At 44.4% G+C, this 16,454-nt stretch overlaps 2 protein-coding genes across 2 annotated transcripts; one reads left to right on the plus strand and one right to left on the minus strand.

The window, feature by feature from the left end:
• Nucleotides 1-1,033: 1,033 nt before the first annotated feature.
• Nucleotides 1,034-11,402, plus strand: LOC120423888 (PAN2-PAN3 deadenylation complex catalytic subunit PAN2). The gene is made up of 4 exons (XM_039587862.2): nucleotides 1,034-1,230; nucleotides 1,302-3,810; nucleotides 9,880-10,049; nucleotides 10,112-11,402. Exons 1-4 carry the CDS (start codon nucleotides 1,167-1,169, stop codon nucleotides 11,170-11,172), a joined length of 3,804 nt encoding a protein of 1,267 aa, XP_039443796.1. The 5' UTR covers nucleotides 1,034-1,166; the 3' UTR covers nucleotides 11,173-11,402.
• An 855-nt stretch (nucleotides 11,403-12,257) lies between these two features.
• LOC120423912 (uncharacterized) lies at nucleotides 12,258-14,152 on the minus strand. The gene is made up of 2 exons (XM_039587894.2): nucleotides 13,996-14,152; nucleotides 12,258-13,928 (listed from the first exon to the last, which is right to left on the minus strand). Exon 2 carries the CDS (start codon nucleotides 13,918-13,920, stop codon nucleotides 12,958-12,960), a length of 963 nt encoding a protein of 320 aa, XP_039443828.1. The 5' UTR covers nucleotides 13,921-13,928; nucleotides 13,996-14,152; the 3' UTR covers nucleotides 12,258-12,957.
• Between the last annotated feature and the right edge of the window lie 2,302 nt (nucleotides 14,153-16,454).

Consider the following 16,454-nt stretch of genomic DNA (forward strand, 5'->3'; position numbering starts at 1 on the left):
AATGTTTTTCGAAGATTACGTCGTCCCCACTGTTGCCAAGCTCGAGAAATCAGGAAAAAATCTTTTTACAAGGTTTTGTTTTTTGGCATTTTAAAACCAGTTTGAAAATATTTCTTTTTTTATTATTATTTTTTTTTTGTTTTTTGAAACCAATGACTACGAATTACAACCCTTTTTACATTTTCATTTAACGATCCATATTTCATTGAAAACCCTTGTTCAGAACTTGGGATTTCGATTTTGCTTTTTTAATTTTTTTTACCAATTCCTCGACTTTGGTCTGAGGCAAGGAAGATGAACTTTAGTAGTAGTTTATGCAAAACATTGCAAAAAGAAAAAAAAATCGGCACATTTCGTACATTTATCCAACGAGGTTTGTCGATTGAATGATATTTTAAGTAAAATGTCAATGTTTTAGTTTAGTTCAGTCAATTCAACATTAAAATCAAATTAATATTGAAAAGTATTACTTTTCAGCCCTTGTATCAAAAAGAATTTCTTTTCGATTCTGTAATTTTAAAAGAGAAAGGTAGCCATTTGCATCGGTTCGATTTTAAAATCATGATTCCATTTCTTTCCCATTACCTAATTCATGATATTTAAGATAACATTGTTTTGAAAAAAATAAATTTAAGTCTCCTTACTTTTCAAAGAGGTCAAAATTAAGCTTTATTTTTTTTTAACAATTTCAAATTAATGATTGCAATAGAGCAATAGAGTCTTTCAAAAACATAACGGTAAATCACAAGGTAAATCAACCCTCAAAAAATAAATGTCATTCGATTCAATGCTCTCACTTATCCCCCTCCATCCTACTCCCTCTCCCAGACAAACAATCTCCCACCCCATAGCCGGCTGTGCAAAACTGCATCCATCTCCCCAATCACCAATCAGCTGATCGTTTGTTTTGTTTACACTCGCTCAAACGGTACCGTTGTTTGTGTGCTCTCTCCGCTCTCTCTCCCAAAGCGAAAAACGCTATAACGGTCCCGCAAGCTGTCAAACTGTGCAACATAAAAATAAGCAACAAAAAAAGAGAGTTTTTCGTCGCGCTTTGTTGTTTTTTCGTTTCGCGAGTGAAAATTGTTGATTTTTCCGTGGAAAGTGCGCCGTTTTCCGGATGATTTTCGGCTGAGCAGGTTCCGAGCAGCACGACGCCGGTCGAAATGGATTACGTTTACATGAGCGGCGATCCGGGGAACCGGGCCGAGGACATTATCACGCTGACAAGTAGGTTCCGTCGGCGGATTTCACTTTTTTCTGGTTTGGGTTAATGACTTTTTTTTGTCTGGGTTTTTTAGTGTACGACAATCCGGAGATTGATTACGGCACGTTCAACATTGGGTTTGGGGAGCCGGAGCTGATGGAACATGGGATGATACTGGCGGACGGTGGGGATCGGTTCGGGGTGTCCGCGATGGCGTTTGATTCGCGCGAGGAGCTTGTGTGGATGGGGAACCAGGGTGGCCACGTAACTTCTTACTGCGGTGGAACGATGCAAAAGTACACTTCGTTCCAGGTGCACGCAAATGAAATGGTTCGACAGATATTTACGATTGATTCCGGAATTTTGGCGTTGACCAGCACCACGCTGAGACACCAGATTCGACGTGGCATTCCGAAGTTTACTTATCGTTCGGAGAAGGCGGTCGATATGGTGTGTATGATTGAACATCAGCCGAATAGGAACAGGATGCTTCTTGGGGGTCATCAGAGCGAGTTGATCGATTTCGACGTGGCCACGTACAGTGAGGTGGGTTCCGTTCCGGCCGGACAGAATGGGTGTGCAATTTTGCGACTGCACTCGCGTTATCTGTGCGAGGGAGATCCTTTCGGGAAGATTACTCTTCGTGACCCGAATAGTTTGTCTGCGGAACATGAGCTGCTGACCCACTCGGGTAGTCTGTCCGACTTTGACGTTCAGGGGAATTATCTGATCTCGTGTGGGTTTAGTGGACGGCAGGGAAATTTGGCAATCGACCGATTTCTGATGGTTTACGATATGCGGATGTTGCGACTGGTTTCACCAATCCAATGCCTAGTGGAACCTCAGCTTATGCGATTCTTGCCGTCGCACACTGACCGACTGGCCGTAGTTTCTCCATTGGGTCAGTTGCAACTGGTGGACACTGTGGAACTCAGCGAGCCCAGAGTTTGCATGTTCCAGATCAACACCAGTGGCAGCCAATGTCTGACCTTCGACATCAGCTCGTCCAGCCAAGCGATGGCATTCGGGGACCAATCCGGTCACATCAACTTGGTAGCCGCCGTCAAAATAAACACACCAGCACTGCAGTTCAATCCATTTTCAAGAGAAACTGAATTCGCCGACACAGTTGAACCGCTGCCAATGGTGTCCATCACCGATAAGAACTTCCCACTATCGTCGATACTGCTTCCACATCTGACCACCGGAACACGTTGGCTAAGCGATTGGCCCGAATTCATGAACAGTTACGAGTATCTTAAGCCGAAAGCTATCCCGTCGGAAATCAACTCCACGATGAAGATGCAAGGACCAATCGGTTACGCTCCAAACCCGAAGACTTCCCTGCGCAATCAGATCCCGTACATGATGGACAAGAGCTCTGCCTCAAACACGAACGCCACTCCGGTTAGCAGCTCCCAAAAGGGCACCACGGAACAGGGAATGAAGCTGGTCCCCCGTCGGTACCGCAAGGTCGAGGTCAAGTACAGCAAACTCGGCTTCGAGGAGTTTGATTTTGAATCTTACAACCAGACAGGATTTGTCGGCTTGGAAGCCAACCTCCCGAACGCCTACTGCAACGCCATGCTGCAGTCCCTGTACTTTATCGTTCCGCTGCGGAAGGCCATCCTGTCGCACTGCTGCTCGAAGGAGTTTTGTCTCGCCTGCGAGCTGGGCTTTCTGTTTCACATGCTCGATCTTGGCTTCTCCAATCAACCATGCCAGGCCAGCAATTTCCTGCGTTCGTTCCGTACCGTACCGGAAGCGGCCGCCCTCGGATTAATCCTTTCCTCTGATCGGAGCAACAACGCTAGCCTAAATCTCTGCAGCTTGATTCAAAACTGGAACCGATTCATTCTCCACCAAATGCACTACGAACTGCTGGAAGCGATCAAGAAGAACGAAGCCACAACTGGAATCCCGCAAGACTGCCAAGAAATGCTCGACAGCGAAGTCCAACAGTACAACTCACAAAACGAAAAGTTCCAATTCCTCGAAGCCAGCAACGATTCCGACCCGGCGACGACAACCCCCGAATCACCCGATCCGGTTCCCTCCCCCGGAGTAGGAGGAGGAACCGCCCAAAACAAGGAAACCGAAACCGAAATCAGCCGTCTCTTCGGAACGCAGCAAAAAACGATCCAACGCTGTCTCAAGTGCAACGTCGAGCGCGTCAAAAAGAACATCCTGCTCGTGTGCAACATGCTCTACCCGACCGGCTCCGGCACCGGTTCCGCGCCACAGCGCCACATCGAGGGCACGTTCGCTTCGATCCTGAAAAACTCCCTAACCGTGGAGAAAACAACGCCGGCATGGTGCGAAAAGTGCAACAAATTCACCCCCACAAACCAGAAGAGCCGCGTGGCCGACCTGCCGGAAATACTCTCCATCAACTGTGGCCTCGAGACGGACAAGGAGCTCGAGTACTTGAAGCGCCAGATGGTGCGATCGTCGGCGCAGGTCACGGGGGTCACCGCGGGTGGTGCGGGTACGGGAGGGACGACGGCGGCCACTGAAGGGGGCGATACGCGCAACGGAAACGGCAAGATGTGCCGCTACGGGATGAACTGTTCCCGCGTGGATTGCCACTTTTCACATCCGAGGTGAGTGTTTTAATTTTTAAATTTATCTTTATGCAAATTTGTTCAATTTTACGTTGCGTTAAAAGTCAAAAGGGGAAACTTAACACTGGAACGCCCAACGCATGTCCAACTTACAAGGACGTCCAAGCCTCACAAAAAAGGTGGAACGGTAACTTCAACTCGCTGGTTCTCGGGCATTACTCAACCAATCGGGACGATTCTTGTTTCCAGTGATTTGTTAGAATGTCTAGATGATCCTAAAAATTTGCAGAACTTGATTTGAACAAAATTTTTAATCTGTAATTTTTGCGACTAAAAACATCGTTCCACCTTTTTTTTAAACGACTGCCTCCGCGGAATTTTTGGCGAATTTTTTTTACACGCGAAAAAAAAAGTTGGAACGATGTTTTTGATCGCAAAAATTACAGATTTGATCAAATTAAGTTCTGCAAAATTCTAGAATCATCTAGACATCCTAACAAATCACTGGAAAGAAGAATCATCTTGATTGGTTGAGTTATGCCCGAGAACCAATGAGTTGAAGTTACCGTTCCAACTTTTTTTGGGGCCTTGGGCGTTGGAATGTTAAAAAGGATTTTATTCCGAAAGATATATTTTATAATCACCTTTCATTGCGTTCGATTGTATTGTAAAAATAAGAAGCTTGGGAAATACCGAGTTTTCCAACATAGGAAGTTGTCACAACAGAAATCTATCCCGCGCGAGCATCGTAGATCAAAACATCAACCTAATTTATTGATGGCGGGAAATCCACAGATTGCAGGGATCTAATGCATCTACGACGGTGCAACGCTTACTAGATTGATAAGGCTAAAAGTGAAAGTGCGCTATAAATACGGTTGCGCTCCAGAACAGCGATCACAGTTCAGCTCAGCCATAGTTCAAGTAATACAGAGTTCCAACATGGTCTTCAAGCGCTCCGTTCCACTCCTGGCAGTGGTCACCCTGCTGGTCCTGGCGATCATCCCGGACATCCGAGCGGCCGTTCCGACGGGTTGTGTCGAGATCGAAAGTGCCCACAAGAACCAGTATCTTGCCTTGGGTGGCCGCTACAACGAGAACCGGCGTCACGTCACCGTGTCCAACAACCGGCAACAGTGGAACATTGTCCGCGACGGAGACAGCTACCGGATCCGGCCAAGCCGGACGGCCAACGAGTTGTACGCGGCAGGTTACACCTATGACAGCGATCGTCGCCACGTGTTTGTTTGGGAGCTAAGCCATCCCGTGATCCAGGGCGGATGGGACATTCAGGAACTCGGCAATGGACGCTACCTGATCAGGAATACCCACGAGAATGAGTTCCTCTACTCGGCGGACTACCCCAACCGGGGATCGATCTTCACGTGGCGTGGAAATATCAACGCCCGGGACGACACGCAGTTCCACTGGAGAATGTCGTCGTGTTAGATGGTCAAATTGTTGGTAAAATTAAATATTTGTAGAGTTTAGCTAAATTATGAACAATAAAGAAGTTTATTGTAACAAAACAAAATATCAATTTATTTTTTATGTAGCATTTTCATCATTGGTCCATTGAGTATTTCTCTGGAATTTCGCTTTTTTTCGACATTTTTTTATAAAATTTGCTAAATTAGTTTTTCCGTACAACTTTGCGACTGATCATACAAAATGAGTATGTTCGAAAACAGTATCTTGATAATGATTTACTGATCGATTTGGTGTTTTTAGGAAAGTTGTAGGTCAGAAATTTTCAGAAATTGATCAGCTGAAATTGATTTAAAGTGCGTTTAGAATCATCTTTTGAATTTTTGAAAATTTTCTATGTCTTGTGTTTTTTTTTTTTTTTTTTTTTTTTTTAAAGGTCCAATAAACCAAATTTTCAGTTTTTGGGTATTTTTAACAACCCTGACTCAAAGCGGTTTCAAAACCATCCAAAAATCAAAAACTGGATATTTGGTTTATTGGACCTTTTCAAAAAAAAACTCCAGATCTAAAGTTTTTTTTAATAGGTCCTATAAACATGAAAGACAATAGCTTATAGGACCTTTTCAAAACAAACTCTAGAGATTTTTATTATCGCAAAAAGTTTTTTTTTCGCTAAAATACATTTTTGGGTCTCGTGGCGCAGGGGTAGCGGCTTCGGCTGCCGATCCCGATGAGACGCGGGTTCGATTCCCGCCTTATCCACTGAGCTTCTATCGGATGGTGAAGTAAAACGTCGGTCCCGGTTTCTCCTGTCTCGTCAGAGGCGCTGGAGCAGAAATCCCACGTTAGAGGAAGGCCATGCCCCGGGGGCGTAGTGCCAATAGTTTCGTTTCGTTACATTTTTGGAAAATTAGTGATTGCAAAACAACTGAACTAGTATTAAATGCTTTAAACTTTGAAAAATATTTGTATCGGCCTTATGTTTTTATTTTTATCACAAAAATTTAAATTTCCAAAATACATATTTTTAAATTAAAAAAAATCAAATTTTATTTTTTAAACCTGAATTAACAATCGAAAATTTAGAGTGGTAAAGTGTCTATAATGAAGCCAATAATAATAATAATCTAAAATTACTTTACATTCGATAAACTGCACAATTTGCGAGTAAATAAAATTTTAGGAGACTAATTTCAAAAATGTGATTTTTTTCAGTGAATAAATTTATGAAGAACAGGAACATCCGCTAATTTTAATTTTTAAAATTTTCTCAATTTTTGTTATAAGACTTTGTTAGTCGAACTACTGGTTGCTGAACAGCAAAAAAAAACAATAGTAAAATCGCACGCACATCACCTTTGTGAGAAAACACACTAAATACTACACACTACATGTACATTTCTACACTCAAAATAATGTTGCAATCGACGGGATTTAAACACAGAGAGGACTGGCGCCTTAGCCCGCTCGGCTATCATACCGACGAAGAGTAGCGAACATTTCGGTCGTGTTGGATTCCCATATTGATGGGCCACATATTTCTGAGTGTAATATTACATACAATTTCATTTTTAAAAAACTATTTTACGAAGCTTGCCTATAATTTTTTTTACAATATCCCAGAAATTTGGCTCTTCCTGAAAAAAAATTATTCTTAAAAAAATATTTCGAAAATAAAAAATCTAGCCTGCCATTTTAAACACTTATTTTGCACATTTTCATGTGTTCGATTTGTTTTATAAGGCTGGAACAAATTTTATTTAAAGTTTTTGTCAAAAATTTGTTATGCGGCTGTCATGCGGCCATTATCCTGCGGTGATATCAGCGCGCGCGAACTCTAATTATCGACGCCCGCGATAATATTTGCATCGGCCAAAAAAGAGCAGAAAATTTCACAATAATCAATAAATTCTTAACACAAAAAACATTTTTCTGAAAAATACTACTACTGTAAATTTCTAGAGCAACACGAGAAAAGGGCGGATAAGCATTTTGACAGTTAGAACTATTTTGCTAGTTCTTAAGCTTCAAGTAACTTTTTTTGAAGTGTTAAACAATAGCTGGCCACCCCAGCTTACTTTTAACACTGCGGGGTTTGTCAAATAGTTGCCTTTTGTATTGGAATTTGCAAAATAGTTCCAGCTGTCAAAATGCTTAGACGCCCTTTTCAAATGTTGCTCCAGATTTTATGTTTTAGCTCTAGCGCAAAATGCTTGATTAGTCCTTTAAAAAAAAATATTTTTTTTATAATACGCTTCCTGATTATTTATATTTTTAATTTGTGATAAAAAATTAAAGTTCTCACCTACAACTTTGCTAAAGGCACCAAATCGGTCAGAAACTCTCTTCTCAGGCAAGATACTGATTTTTGATTTTTGGTTTTGATACCGACTTGTTTATTTTGTATTATAAAATTGTATGTAGACTTGTATTGAAAAACTAATATAAATGAAATAGAAAATGATGAAAATGCTACATAAAAAATACACTGATATGTTTTCGTACAATAAACTTCTTTATTGTTCATAATAAGCTAAACTCTACAAATATTTAATTTTACCAAAAATTTGACCATCTAACACGACGACATCCTCCAGTGGAACTGGGTGTCGTCCCGAGCATTAATAGATCCGCGCCACGTGAAGATCGATCCCCGGTTGGGATAGTCCGCCGAGTAGAGGAACTCATTCTCGTGGGTATTCCTGATCAGGTAGCGTCCATTGCCGAGTTCCTGAATGTCCCAACCGCCCTGGATCACGGGATGGCTTAGCTCCCAAACAAACACGTGGCGACGATCGCTGTCATAGGTGTAACCTGCCGCGTACAACTCGTTGGCCGTCCGGCTTGGCCGGATCCGGTAGCTGTCCCCGTCGCGGACAATGTTCCACTGTTGCCGGTTGTTGGACACGGTGACGTGACGGCGGTTCTCGTTGTAACGGCCACCCAAGGCAAGATACTGGTTCTTGTGGGCACTTTCGATTTCGACACAACCCGTCGGAACGGCCGCTCGGATGTCCGGGATGATGGCCAGAACCAGCAGGGTGGTCACTGCCATTAGTGAAACGGAGCGCTTGAAGACCATGTTGGAACTCTGTGTGTTACTTGAACTATGATTGAGCTGAACTGTGATCACTGGTCTGGAGCGCAACCGTATTTATAGCTGCACTTTCAGCCTTATCAATCTAGTAAGCGTTGCACCGTCGTAGATGCAGTAGATTCCTGCATTCTGCGGATTTCCCGCCATCAATTAATTAGGTTGATGTTTTGATCTACGATGCTCGCGCGGGATAGTTTTCTGTTGTGACAATTCCAATGTTGGAAAACTTGGTATTTTCCAAAACTTTGTGTTTATTGATTGAGCCTAAAAGTATATTTTGCCTATGATCGTTTCAACTCGTATATAAATTCTAATGTTATTCTATGACAAAATTAAAAATTTGGGTGAGCGGTTTAAGAAGTCAAATCCCCGGCTCGGACCTACACAGCTGGTGATTTTTTTTCCATCTGGATTCCATTGTTTAGTAAGAGGAAGATAGTGTATCGTCAAAGCTAGACTATATCCAGGACGTCCTATGACATGTTTTCTTTAGGTAACGATACACTTCATGGGTTTTCCTTTCAGAAAAGATTTACGCACAGGTTCTTTTGAGCTGGTTCCAACATGGGTTTAACGCACAGCACTCGCGTATTGATACGTTTTTAATATGATTTTTTGCGGACCAGAATATCTCTTAAGTTGGATGATCCTTAAACGCAAATAAATAAATAAATATGTTGTTTTTTGAACGATTCAACAAGTGTAACTATTTGACACGCAGTTGTTCTAATAATATTTTGTATGTAATCGTTTATTTAGTGTTGTAAAAATAAGATGAGATATGGTTCGGTTTTTTCATCGTATAACGTACGGGATTTCACAGATTGATTCAACTGATATCTGTTACAATCAATAGTTCCATGTGCAACTATAAATACTGCAACGTATAGAAAGGCAATCACAGTTCACTTCCAACTGTTCTGAGATTACCAAGTTCGTCTGGACTATAGCTCAGGATGGCTCTTCGCCTCCTCTGTCTGGCAGCAGCTCTAGTGCTGGTCCTGTTCAAGGTCGCAACGGCACAAGTTCCAACGGGTTGTGTCCAAATCAAGAGTGCCCACAAGGACCTATATCTGGGCTCCGCGGCCTACTACAACACCGGTCGTCAGCATGTAACGCTCAAGGGCGCTCATTCGACCGCCGAGTGGAACATTGTCCGTGCCGGGGAAGGTTACCGGATTCAGATGTTCCGGACGAATCATGATCTGTTTGCCTCGTCGGCGTATACCTACGACAACGATCGCCGTTACGTGTTCATCTGGGACACTGGACCGGTCGTCCAGGGCACGTGGGACATTCAGCCGATTCAGGACGGGTCGTACAGCATCCGGAACAGGTTCCACAACGAGTACCTCTACTCGGCGGACTATCCAAGCGAGAATTGGATCTTTACCTGGCGGCGTCATATCAACCCAAGGAAAGACGGACAGTTTCACTGGTTTATCAACGAGTGTAGTTAGGATGTTCGATAAATAAATTATGTTTGGATTAGAAAAGACGTCGATGTTATTAATTTTGTAAATGAAAGAACAAAAGATCCTCAAACCTCCTACTTTTTCTAACGAGTTTCAATCTGTTTGCAGAAAATCTTCCCCGATCGTAATCACAAGTGCAAGTCAGGTTCAGCCCAAGTCCTGGTTCCCACTGAGCTTCCGGATGACCCTAGACGAGCAGGACAATTTGGAAGTTGGTTCTCTGAAGGGCGCTTCGAGCAGTGTCAGCTACAGCGACGATAACGAGTCCGAACAGGAGGGTGAGTTTGATTCGTCAACTGTGGATAAAGTCCTCAAGTATATCAAAAATCTCGTCTTTCAGTCAAACCCTTCCGGAGATCCAAGCGGTACAGCCTGTCGGCGGCCGTTTGCTACATCAACGACGGTGCCCAGCGCAACTTGGTGGCGCTGATCCACGTGCCCAAGAGCTATCACGATCTGAAGCAGAATCGCGGTGGAGAGTCCAGCACCGGAATCTCCGGAGTTGACTTCACCGACGGAAGTTGGTACATCTTCAACGACTTTAGTATTTCACCGGTGTCGGTGCAGGAGGCGGTTTGGTTCACGCTCGACTGGAAGGTGCCCTGCGTGCTGTTTTACACGAGTACGACGTTGAAAAATGAAGAAGACGAAAACAAGGACAGCCTCAACCATCCAACTCCCTTCACCAACGACCTGTTCTTTGCCGATCAGAACACCGATGAAATCGCGGACAAAAACTTCAAACCACTGACACCGGACGAGATCTTCCAAGCAGGAGACCTGGTGGCCATGGACGCCGAATTCGTCACGCTAAACCCGGAAGAGAGCGAAATCCGCTCCGACGGGAAAATGTCCACCGTAAAGCCAAGCCACATGAGCGTCGCCCGGATCACGTGCATCCGTGGCCAAGGTAAAGACGAAGCAGTTCCCTTCGTCGACGATTACATCTCAACCCAGGAACAGGTCGTCGACTATCTCACCAAGTTCTCCGGCATCAAACCGGGCGACCTGGACGCGAACTTCAGCAACAAACGACTAACAACCCTAAAGAACTCCTACCAAAAGCTGCGCTACCTCGTCGATAGCGGAGTCATCTTCGTGGGTCACGGCCTGAAAAACGACTTCCGCGTCATCAACATTATCGTCCCGCCGGAGCAGATCGTGGACACGGTTCATCTGTTCCATCTGCCCCACCACCGGATGGTTTCGTTGCGCTTCCTGGCGTGGCAGTTTCTGGGCATTAAAATTCAGTCCGAGACGCACGACTCCGTGGAGGACGCCCGCACGGCGCTGCAGCTGTACAAACACTACCTGAAGCTGAACGCCAAGGACGAGTTTACGATGGCGCTGTCCCAGCTGTACGAAACGGGCAAGAAGCTGCAGTGGAAGGTGCCGGATTGAGGGGAGTTCGATTATGCTTTTGGGTTGTTTTTTTTTTGGAATATAGTATCATTAAATCTTTATTTTTTACTTCATCACCGGAATTGTCCAACATATGATATATTTTTGTACTACGCACTGTCATGTTATTCATCATTCATAAAAAAATATATATTTAAAAAAAAACTTGCAAAAAATGTCTCAATAAATGCAACATCTTATCATGTCAAGTGATGATTGTGTACAACAAATTTATTAGTTTACTTTATCGGATGACAGCAAGGATCTCGAGGATTAGGAAACGATTCTCACATTTGTGACTTTTAATTCGAATTTATACCAAAAAGCTGTTGAAAATATTTTTGAAACTTTTTTTTTAATTCTTGTCAAAATTTTACTGTTACAATACCTTTTACCAAGCCTTTTACAGTCAGACTTGATTATCCAAAAACTTGGAAAAATTTCGAGCTTAGCTATGACCCCTAAACTATGAAATAGTTATTTTGAATTTTAAAGTACAAGATGGCTGAAAATTGCTTTTTTAAGTGAACAAGGGAAAATCTCCACGATGCCAAAATGACCAAATAACCGAAATGACCAAAATACTAAATTGACCTATGATCAAAATTACCTAAATGACTGAATGGCCAAAATGATCAAATTTACTAAAACGATCAAAATGACCAAAAACATTAATTGGCAACAAACGACAAAAAAAACAAATTGACCAAATGACTGAAACGACCAAAATATCAAAATGATCAACATAACCAAACTGACGAAAATTACCAAAATGACTAAAAATATCAAAATGACCAAATAACCGAAATAGCCAAAATACTAAATTGTCCAATGCCCAAAATGACTTAAATAACTGAAACGATCAAAATGTCTAAAAAAATCCAAAATGCCCAAAATAACCAAATTGACTAAAGTTACCGAAATGACCGTGAAACCCGCTATTCTATAAACAAAATTTAAAAAAATCGGAAAAATACTTTGCGCACAATCTAGATTTCCCCTATAAAAAAAAACTGCTTTACTTGTCTTTTAAAGAAGACTATAACATAATTTCATTTTTAGAATTTTCTTTATTGGCCACATTTTAAGTACTTAGTTCATAGTCTGTTAACACCATTGTAATCCGAATTTCATTTGCATCTTACCGGATTTTTTTTTAATGAACATCTATAATAAACGTATTTGATACAACGACGGTTACTGGTTATATCTAGGATCGGATCATAAGACGTAGTGATTGTGTAAGATTCTCACAATATATGAAATTTTCATTCTAAAAATATATGATTTATTAAGACTAGGATTTGACTAGAATAATACCCTGATATGTAAAATGTTTTTGTTTCCTCAAAATGGTTATATGAAAGTTAGATTAGAAAATAAAATATGTGTTCAATGAAATTTTTATTTTTTTTTGCATGCAAATTTAATTACAGGTTTGAAAAAGTTTTGTTTGATCCGCTGTTAAAACATCTAATATTATTTTAGTTGTGTACAAATATCCATCGAATCGCTCAACAGTTAAGTACATTTTGAAGCTGTTTCCATCACATTTACGTTTACAAATTTTTCGTATGTTTGGTTGCATTTAAACATTAAAATTTGGCAATGTTTAAAAAAAATTAAGTCATAGAGATCAATTATTTGCGTTGTAAATTAATCTCAGTACTCTTAAAACTCTAAAACCAGGTTAATTTCTAATGCAAATTAAACACAATCTAGTGGGCATAGCCTACTGAGTTTGTTTCGTCACACTTGTGCTCAACACTAAATCCAAAATTCACTTCAATGCCGATGCAGCATCCGCACCCGTCGACGCATCTCCGTCGGCGATCCGTTGGCGTGTTTGACCATGTCACCGTCACCCCGGTCGGCCAGCCCGAACGAATCCATCGACGGACGTCGCAGCAGATGCTTCCCACCGCCGCCTGGTAGGCTCGGTCTGGCCAGGGACGATACCGCTGACGGTGGCTGGACCAGTCCAATGGGGACGGATTGTCGGCGCAGAAGGGGTGGCGGAGGTGGTTTGGTGTCCAGGTCTTCCTTGGTGGCGGGGCGGAACGGGGGCGGGTAGTTGGTCTCGTCGATCGAGCGGTTGATGCTCATCGAGGGTTGCGAGCAGTGCTGCTTCATCATGCGGAACTGCTTCTGCTTTTCGCGGATTAGGGCCTGGTAGTTTTGTAGGGAGAGGCGGCGGATGTTTTCTTGGCGGCGAGGGTTGGCCCGGATGTGTTTGGCGATGTCTACGCCGGCGGCGATGATCAGGATGATGAGCACGGAGAGAAATACGTACATTGAAGAGTTGGATTGGGCTAGGTTTGGATCGATGAGGGGTTGGCGGGCCTTCTTTGGGGATAGCAACTCTTCCATGATGTGGAACCGTTTGAGCTCGTGCTCGTTTGTATGTTTTGCAGGGTAAAACACCTCCATGTCACGACACTTGGCTGGGAATTCTTTCAGCATTCGATCGAGCAGTGAGTCAGCGTTGGAAAATCTGCGCTGGAATTCCGCTTCGATCTTGTCGGCGTAGTAATCTCCCGGGTACATGATTGACGCTTCTTCGTCCAACGTGGTCTCACGGCGATGCAGTTGATACGAGGACAGCTTTTGTGGACCGCCACGCATCTTGGCCCGTACCGAGGCTTCCCGTTCGCGGGCTTGGTGGATTTTGTTCTTGTAGAAATTTACTACCACCATGAACAGGATGAAGGTCACACAGGAGTACAAGTGTTTGTAGCCGGATGACATTGTCGAAGCTAGAGAAAATGACTCGCTTTAAAATGTGATACATTTTTCATGTTGAACTTGAACGCTCTCGCTTACCCAGTGGAATAAACCCGGTGAAGTGAAAAGAAAAATAATCGATATCTCTCGTTCAATCGGCAGCCCAGCAAAGATAAGCAACCACCGTGAAAAAAGCAAATCACACCAAAACCTTGTTCTATTTCTTCTCCTGCAATCTCAAAAGCTACTAGACGCAATCTAGTAGTCGGTGCGAGGTCTCAAAACTGTTACGCTGCCACACCACACAGACCTCCAGCCAGTAGGCGTGGGAAAACTCCACTCTGCAAAACAGGTGTTTTCGTAGCGGCTGCGGTTTGTTGTGATGCTGCCTACTTAGATGGACGCGACTTGTGGTTTACCGGAGAAGGAGTGTTTTTGTCCGGGTTTTGTTCCGTCTGCTTTGTGGTGTGGTGGCGACGGGCATGCGCGGTTTGATCCTTGGAAAGGGATGAACTCCAAGGTCGTCGCCATCCAGCACAACAAACCTCTAGCACACAGTGTTGCGACCTGGGAACACTGGCGGTTTGGTAACCGCTTGCTACCTGCGGCTCATGACTGTCAGCCATCTGACAGCTTCTTCGATGTCATCCAACAACAACAATGCGATGTCACTCCCAGCTTCCGGGCCCATTCTGTATTTATCTTTGCGACTGAATAAACGTGTTTTATAGTTCTTAATTAAATTGCACGCGTCTTTCTTGTGGTCTCGGTGGTGGTCCACCCCGAGACCACCAGTTCGTAAAAGTGGCGACGATAGCCGGAAATTTTTTTAGTATTGATCAATTATCACTAAAAATTTTACCCGCGCGTGAACGAGGCAGCGGAATGTCGATCTCCACCGACCACGGGCAGCAGCAGGATGATCCACGAAGTGGCTGGCTGGTGCTTCCTGTCCAACAGTCGTCCTCCCCAAGAACACCACACGGCCAGCAGCCGCCGTCGTTTGTTAGTTGGGACGACCTTGATGCACCTGCGAAGCAGCCGCTGTTCGATTATCGCCCACAAGGTGGCCCGGAGTGCGAAGGACGTTCGCTGCCAACACCCGAAGAGCTGTTCCGCCGTCGCTTGCCCAAGCAGGACCAATTAATCAACGGCAAGTCGGAGCAGCAACACACGACCTTCGCGGCAACAGCGCCGCACATGGAAGGCGCGATGGCGGCCAATGCAGCGTCATCATCGGCTCCCCAGCAAGCAGATCGAGAGTTTGAGGTTAGGTCGAACTCGTGTGAAAAGATGCCGTGCCATGAAGCCAGCAAGCAGGAATTTGCCGGAGACTGGGTGATCAAGTGTCAAAGCTCTTACTACAGCGAGGAAGGACACCAGGTTGATACCAAGCAGTCTCGGAATTCAGTCTGGGAAAGGTGGCACACGACGGCATACACCATCAAGCGAGTGGGAGCCCGGTTCGATCACCAGTGGCTGAACAAGCTGTGCCGGATTCCAAAGCCGCAGATCAGCCCGATTTCGTACCATCTGCTGGGGGCATCGTCGGCAACTGGCGCATACCGGAAAGCGTCTCCGAGCGACGAAGCAGGTCCCTCGGATTTCACCGGTTTTGTATCGCCAAAGCCAAGCTCACCATTAAGGAACGTCCTCGTCAAGAACCAGATCAAGTCTCCGAGCAGCACCTCCGTCTCGGACCAGACCCAGTGGACAACAACGTCACCATTTCTCAACTGCCGAACGGATTCGCAGTCCCCGAAGCTATCAACCAGGAAACCAGAAAAAGCCATCCAACCGGATCGCGACTGTCTGGTCGTCAACTATGCCGTAGTTAGCCGTACCGTCAAGTCCAGCAAACGCACCAGGCCCTCCGCAGCGGCTCGTCTTCCCAGCTGGTCTCATCGGCTGTACGGACATCAACGGTGCACTACGACAACGTCTCATCTCGACACCGCGGCCTCAGGAAGCACGGAGTCCAAGTCACCGTCCAGTGTAACCAGTCCCAAGAATCTTACATCATCCACGCCGGCGACCCTGATGTTCTTCAACCAATCCGGGTCATCGTCGGACGTCTCACCGGTAGATCATCAACCATACCGTTCTCTCCAAGGATGACGAACGGTACCTTGGTTTGACCCGCACCACACATCTTCAGAGGGGAGATGTTGCGACCTGGGAACACTGGCGGTTTGGTAACCGCTTGCTACCTGCGGCTCATGACTGTCAGCCATCTGACAGCTTCTTCGATGTCATCCAACAACAACAATGCGATGTCACTCCCAGCTTCCGGGCCCATTCTGTATTTATCTTTGCGACTGAATAAACGTGTTTTATAGTTCTTAATTAAATTGCACGCGTCTTTCTTGTGGTCTCGGTGGTGGTCCACCCCGAGACCACCAGTTCGTAAAACACAGTGTGCGGGAATGTCTCAACGCTAGTGTGGTCCAATTGAGTACCCGCTGGTCGGCAGCGAAATTATGGGAAAGTATAGTTTTTTCAGACTTGGGTTATGCTGATACAGCTTAGCGCTGTATATTAGTTCCAATGACCCATTT

The sequence above is a fragment of the Culex pipiens genome, chromosome 2 (genome assembly GCF_016801865.2).
Source record: "Culex pipiens pallens isolate TS chromosome 2, TS_CPP_V2, whole genome shotgun sequence".
Taxonomy (NCBI): Eukaryota; Metazoa; Arthropoda; class Insecta; order Diptera; family Culicidae; genus Culex; species Culex pipiens.

Coding starts and splice junctions, on each gene's coding strand:
- LOC120423888 (XM_039587862.2), top strand. CDS start 1,167: ATGGATTACGTTTACATGAGCGGCGATCCGGGGAACCGGGCCGAGGAC. Junction 1,231..1,301: donor GGACATTATCACGCTGACAA/GTAGGTTCCGTC, acceptor TGGGTTTTTTAG/TGTACGACAATCCGGAGATT. Junction 3,811..9,879: donor TGCCACTTTTCACATCCGAG/GTGAGTGTTTTA, acceptor ATCTGTTTGCAG/AAAATCTTCCCCGATCGTAA.
- LOC120423912 (XM_039587894.2), bottom strand. CDS start 13,920: ATGTCATCCGGCTACAAACACTTGTACTCCTGTGTGACCTTCATCCTG.